The 5,625-nt window shown below is 48.2% G+C and overlaps 2 protein-coding genes across 2 annotated transcripts; one reads left to right on the top strand and one right to left on the bottom strand.

Annotated features, from left to right (window-relative positions):
- The first annotated feature begins 725 nt into the window (after window positions 1–725).
- On the top strand, window positions 726–1,645 carry BDV14DRAFT_23900 (uncharacterized protein). Its single transcript, XM_073776359.1, has one exon. The coding sequence runs from the start codon at window positions 975–977 to the stop codon at window positions 1,590–1,592; it is 618 nt and encodes a 205-aa protein (XP_073621834.1). The 5' UTR covers window positions 726–974; the 3' UTR covers window positions 1,593–1,645.
- Window positions 1,646–3,615: 1,970 nt separating this feature from the next.
- BDV14DRAFT_23882 (uncharacterized protein) lies at window positions 3,616–4,955 on the bottom strand. Its single transcript, XM_073776358.1, has 3 exons — window positions 4,870–4,955; window positions 4,542–4,817; window positions 3,616–4,494 (listed from the first exon to the last, which is right to left on the bottom strand). The coding sequence occupies exons 2-3, from the start codon at window positions 4,706–4,708 to the stop codon at window positions 3,702–3,704; spliced, it is 960 nt and encodes a 319-aa protein (XP_073621833.1). The 5' UTR covers window positions 4,709–4,817; window positions 4,870–4,955; the 3' UTR covers window positions 3,616–3,701.
- Between the last annotated feature and the right edge of the window lie 670 nt (window positions 4,956–5,625).

Genomic DNA, 5,625 nt, shown 5'->3' with positions numbered 1-5,625 from the left:
ATGACCCTGATTCGACGCTAGTAGCCAACCTCGTAGCTCATAGCATCGTGGTGCGTGGGCTATATAGCTTTTTCACTTCCTCTCAAATCTGTGGCCATGGCTGCCGCCGTAACCGATCGTCTTTCCCTTGATTTCTAGTCTAATCGATGAGGCACTTTTGCTATTGGACTGTTCGACCCGTGTGCTCCGCTTTGCCATCTCCTTTTCCGCTTGTAGAGCCGGTTTCTGAAGGTCATTGGAGATCCGTGAGAGCTGAGTTCTCGATTGTTGATTATTGTTCAGTGCTAATTGAACCTGTCTTGTTCTTCCTAGAAAGGCGCCGCGACCAGGATGTCACCTCAGCGATGAACTGCGGTAAACAACTTGCAGAAGAGAGGTGCCTTGCTGAGCAGCTGAACCGGTGGTCTTGCATTGCATGGTTGGCCCCTCTGGGCGTACCCGATTTTCTCGGCTGCTTTCGAGGGCTGAGTGCAAAAGTTGACGTGGTCACAACAAGAGAGACGAGAAGCTTGGTTTGAGACAAATTCAAGCTATTGGTTCATAATGCTGCATCATGAGGGCTTCCTTCAAAGACTCTGGAGATGATGTCATCTGTTTTGAGTAGGACTCGGAGACCCGGAGTGTCCATTCCTGTGTATCTCTGAATATGCAACTTGACTTGGTACTACTTCTTCCAATTCTGAGAAGAAGACGCAGGAAATTAATCTCATTCCCGCTCTAGCAGGCACCTTGGAGTTCACAGCCTAAAGTTTACGAAGATGGTGCTCCTTGACCTTCATCTGATCCAGTGTGTGACTACTCCTTTGCCTCCGTAACATCAGGGCTTTGCAGAGGCGCAGTCACGGAGAGACTTGGTCGTCTTTAAGGATGACCTATAAATACCTGGTTGTTGGCCCCTCGGAGACCACACAACCTTTTTTCTCAAGCCCACTGCCAACATATTTCTTACTCGCACCTGCACGGAAGCCGAAAATATGGGCCAGTATTGGTTAGTGTCTTGTCCCTCCGAAAAGGAACACACAGAATGCCTATTCGCCATGAAGTTAGGCGAGATGCTCTTCTCGTTTTGGCCAGGATTCTTGGTTCCTCTTCTTCTCCGCAAATCCTCTGATTTTTCAATTCGTTCTTCCTCCTGCAATCGCCCACTGTTATCGCCGAGAGACCCTTGGGTTGGACGTTGGGCGGGCGAGCCAATTCTTTGTATTGGTGACTACTTGAAACCTGGGGACCTCCCAATCATGGAGCAGCACGGTGACCTAGGAATCGATACCAGCCTGTCGCTACACTTGGCTGCCAAAGATTCCTACAATGATATTTCCGATCTCCCTCAAAGCTGGTGTTCTATCACGAAATCAACCAAACCCTGCGGTCGGGTCTTGCGGAATCTTACTACCAAGGAATATGTCCGCGAGAGTGGACTTGCAGGTGGTCCAGTAAAAAGGAATCCTTTTCAGTATGGAATGGCGCGCTCGGAGTACCACTCAAGGGTTTTGGGGTCAAGGAAATCTCGGAGGTCATTGACAAGCGCCTTTCGGTCGATGGCGTTGAGTGCGACAGTTGCCATCATCCTCGGCGGTAGTTCAGCCAACTGAATCCACTGAGATCTGTTGCCTGTGATAATGCTCGTGAAAATAGTGCATTGTCTCTTAGCCAGCGCCCCAGAGATCAATGTACGCACTTTCTGCAATAGTGTAAGGATCATTTTGACGTTCCACAACCCTGTTGATATTCGTACCGCAGGATGCGCTCGCAAGAACTCGACGATAAAGTAGGTATCCATGTAGTCGAGGACAATAGTTGTTTCGCTCTGCTGTGTAAACGTAATTTCGTCATTCTTGAAACCTGTCGTAGCCTTAAGATGCTGCTGTTCTTCAAATGACTCCCGTATCCACCGCTTGAAGTGAGATGGAAGCCTAGTCTCATATATAACAACTAACCGCGTGAAAGGCCTCCAGAAGTTAAAGCGACGCAAGAGAAGAGTATAAAGGGAAAACCCAGGAAAACATGGGTACAACGCCTTAGTTAGGCCCAACCGACATTGAACGGTTAAAAACAAAAGCGCCCAGAAGTAGAATAAAAATCTAACACCTGGTCGACCAATCTGCCTATGGATTGTCGGCCAAAGCTAGGATGTGAATTGCAAAAGATAAAGCAATGGTTGCGACACGGGTACAAGGTTCACGAAGGACAAGGCCTTCAAAGCCGACAAAGAAAAATCCATCTAGGCGTGGTGATTAGAGGAATTCAAGCCGGATGCAAACTATGACAATGAGAGAACAAGTAAAACGGAAAATATGTTGGTTGGAGAGGGAAGTATCGGTCCAAGAAGGCTGGGGATTACCTAGGTAGAGCCTCTGGTCTGCTACCCAGCTTCGAAACAAGTGCCAGCTGGAAGAGCCAAGGACCAAACTCGGCCGAATGGCGGCTACAGTTCGCACAACCGTACAGGGATAGAGGCTGCAGAACCACAGCAACCTAAGATACGATTAACCTTTAACAATGGCAAGAACCTTACTACAGGTGTGGCTAAATTACTGAAGAACCTGAGCATAGCAATCAACTCTCATTGATATCTTGCTAGCTTCCCGCTCACCCATCACGTCGTCGGCCACTTCGATTCCCATCAACGATCTCCCTTCCATGCACCCAGTAGCATATCAATACTCCAACCCCTCGCCCTGTCGGCTTTTCGACTCGATCTTTCGTAAGGTGACGATCTTGCTTGGATCGGGGCTAAGCTCACAGGATCTGGCAGGTCCTCTTTCGATTCTTTCTTGTGCGGGTGTCGACCACGGCTCAATTTGTCGATTCCTGGGTTTGGTGGCAGGCGTTAACTCGATTCTTAAATGTAGCATGGACCGACACTCCTTCCTCATATCGTCCTAGCAATGATTAGTAAATCGTATGCGTTGAAAGAAACTACTCACAAGGTTCTTCTCAATCATGGTGGTGTCCACTTCAAAGATGTGCAGCATCACAGTAAGCAAATAATGGCATGCAGCATTGGTCCCTGGGAGGCCTGTCCCCCTTGCGTGAGATTCCGACCTGGTCAGCATGGCGGTCTGTGCATGGCGTCAATGAGTGAGGTTCCTACAAGACAAGGCTTATTTTCGTGCTCTTTTACACCCTACTTTTCCTCACCTCACCCCACTTTCTCTTACCCTGCCCCTGCTTTATCTCACCCTACCCTCTCAAAGCGCCGTGCTCGCACTAATGCATCAATGCCAAACTCCAAGCAACCATCCAAGATGTTGACGGCGAGAAATTTGCCTTGGTGCTTCTAGTGAAAGATGACGCAGAAGGGTGGACTACTGGGTGACTGGAAGCGGGTATGAGAGAGCGACCGGGTCCCGCAAGGCTACAGAGCAAGGCCGACTTCAAACGCGCTATGCTTGCTATGTTTGCCCTCAGTGGCAGTATAAAGATGATAGTCTTGGAAGTGGAATTTGACCCTGCTGCTGGACGATCTTTCATGACATCACATGCATTGCGTGTATTCACCCATCCAGCCCGCTCCTACCCGCCATAGCATCAGACACCCAAGGAGGAACCAAGACACGGAGCCAGCAACGGGAAGAAGAGGGCTAGACGGATGTAAAGGTAGCTGCTGGATGACGGCTAGTGCAGATTTGAGGGATTAAGCATCATACCAGAACTAATTCACCAACAAAAGACATCAGCAAAGGATACCTAAGATAGGGTCAAGCTACTTCATCAACCTCTGCGAAATTGATGCCACGGGCCAGACATGTCAGATGCCCATCAAATATTGGCCGCCCAGATGCATTTACCAAGCGACCTCCTCGCGATTCCCCCGACCAGAACTCGTCAATCAGCTCTTTAAATCGCGTTGCCACCACCACATCCATCTTGCCGGACTCTAACATGGGCGTCTCGCATTTGTTCTTGACCCGTGACAAGAACTTGTCTGGGTCCTGGGAAAAAAGCTCCAAGTACAACATAAGGTAGTAGCCACAGAGTTCTTTTCTTTGTTGTGGGAGTGTTCCATGCTCATCCTCGTAGATCTCACACCTCTCAGTACTGCCCCTCATCGTGGCTATTATCTGTCTCATTGGCTGGCCAAGGCTTTCCTCCCAAGCATAGCCCTTTGAATCCAGGAAGTAGACATCCGGGGACTGCCCTTCTGTAATTATCCCACCTGAGCACGCCACAATAACTGTGAACCAATGATCTTCGTCATGGATGGGGAAAACCAGATATTGGGCAGAGAGAATATCCTGCTCATGCTCGGGGTCTGAGGCAAGTAATTGGTTCCAGCCTGCCTGGAGATCGGTGGACCTAAGAGGACAAAAGAAATAGATCTTCCAAGGATATTCCCCTTGTGAGAGCTTTACCCTTAAAAAGAGACAGAACAGCCGGATTGACTCAGTTGAAAGCCAGTGGGCCTTTTTGCTAGTAGCAGCAGCGTCGGCGTTCTTTTTGATGGTCTCCATATCCTGCAAGGTGAATGGAACATGCTCAAATTGGAAACCACTATGGGATGTTAAATAAAAGACATGAATGCGCAGGATTATACTCACGTAACACTGCCATTCTCTTTAAAAAGCAAAAACTCAGGTTCACCAGGAAACGTGAGTATGCCGTGATGCTTAGTAAATAAGCTCTCTAGAACTGGCTCTAACACTAGTTTTGTTTCCTTGAGGCGATTGTGGAATTCATCAACATCTGCATATCCAGTCTCAACCATAAGCTCCAGTTGTTGGCCAAGGAGTTGAAGTAGTGTTTTTTGCTCATGATTGTTTTTGATAATAGGAACTATAGTATCAAGCTCCTTAGAGGTGCTTTTCACCAATTGCCTATAACCCATTAGCAGATTGTCATAAAAATAAGGTAAATCCTATACCAGACCACTGGGCTGAATAGAATCCCAAGCCCTAGGTGGCTCACAAGCCTGTCACGCAAAACATTCCCTCGATAGCGAATTGTGTTTAGGTGGTCTCGTTGACCTGTCTGGTCTTTTTTACCAAACATGGAATCCAGGACCTTGGTAGTAGCAGCGCGAGTTGTGTAGGGTTTATTTCTGGCTGTACGGAAGTTTTGTTCAGCAAGACTGATTTGTTGATCAAGCCATGTTGACACTGCGATATGCTCAAGAAGGCTGAAGATAACCGACTTCTGCTGCCTAGCAGATGATGTTTCAGCAAGCTCCTCCCATCGAACTGTTTTCAGGGCGTCCTCCATACTATCCTGGATTTTGGTACCATCTCGAATTGAGTGAACAACTTCAATATAGAGACGCTGTGGTGGTTCATAAAGTTGTTGACTATAATAACAGACCAGTTCAACCGCAAGTTCGATTGTCATTGGATGCTCAGGACAAATCGGGCTTGAGTCTGATTCGCCGAGGGAGACTTCCTGAACGACTTGTGTTGCCCCCTGGGTTTCATGGACTTGCAATAAGGTAACATGAGTATGAGAGACTTCTCGAGTGTTGCGGGGGATTTCTGAGGAATGCTCTGAGATATCCTCTAATGGATGTGCCTGGGTGGTGACCGTTTTGGGGTCGCTTGCTTCCTGGGAGACTTGCGATGAGGTGACGTTTGTTGCTTCGCTAGTGTGAGAGACTTCCTGAGTGCTGCGGGCGATATCTAAGGTACCCTCTGA

This window comes from Aspergillus stella-maris (genome assembly GCF_047715825.1).
Source record: "Aspergillus stella-maris strain CBS 113639 unplaced genomic scaffold BDV14scaffold_126, whole genome shotgun sequence".
In the NCBI taxonomy this organism is placed as follows: domain Eukaryota; kingdom Fungi; phylum Ascomycota; class Eurotiomycetes; order Eurotiales; family Aspergillaceae; genus Aspergillus; species Aspergillus stella-maris.
This window is presented reverse-complemented; position numbering and strand designations above follow the sequence as displayed.

What these genes read in the sequence shown, in the direction of transcription:
- BDV14DRAFT_23882 (XM_073776358.1), bottom strand. Translation starts at nt 4,708, where the DNA reads ATGGTTGAGACTGGATATGCAGATGTTGATGAATTCCACAATCGCCTC. An exon ending in AAAGAGAATGGCAGTGTTAC is followed by an intron (nt 4,495 to 4,541) that starts GTGAGTATAATC and finishes AACATCCCATAG; the next exon opens with TGGTTTCCAATTTGAGCATG.
- BDV14DRAFT_23900 (XM_073776359.1), top strand. Translation starts at nt 975, where the DNA reads ATGGGCCAGTATTGGTTAGTGTCTTGTCCCTCCGAAAAGGAACACACA.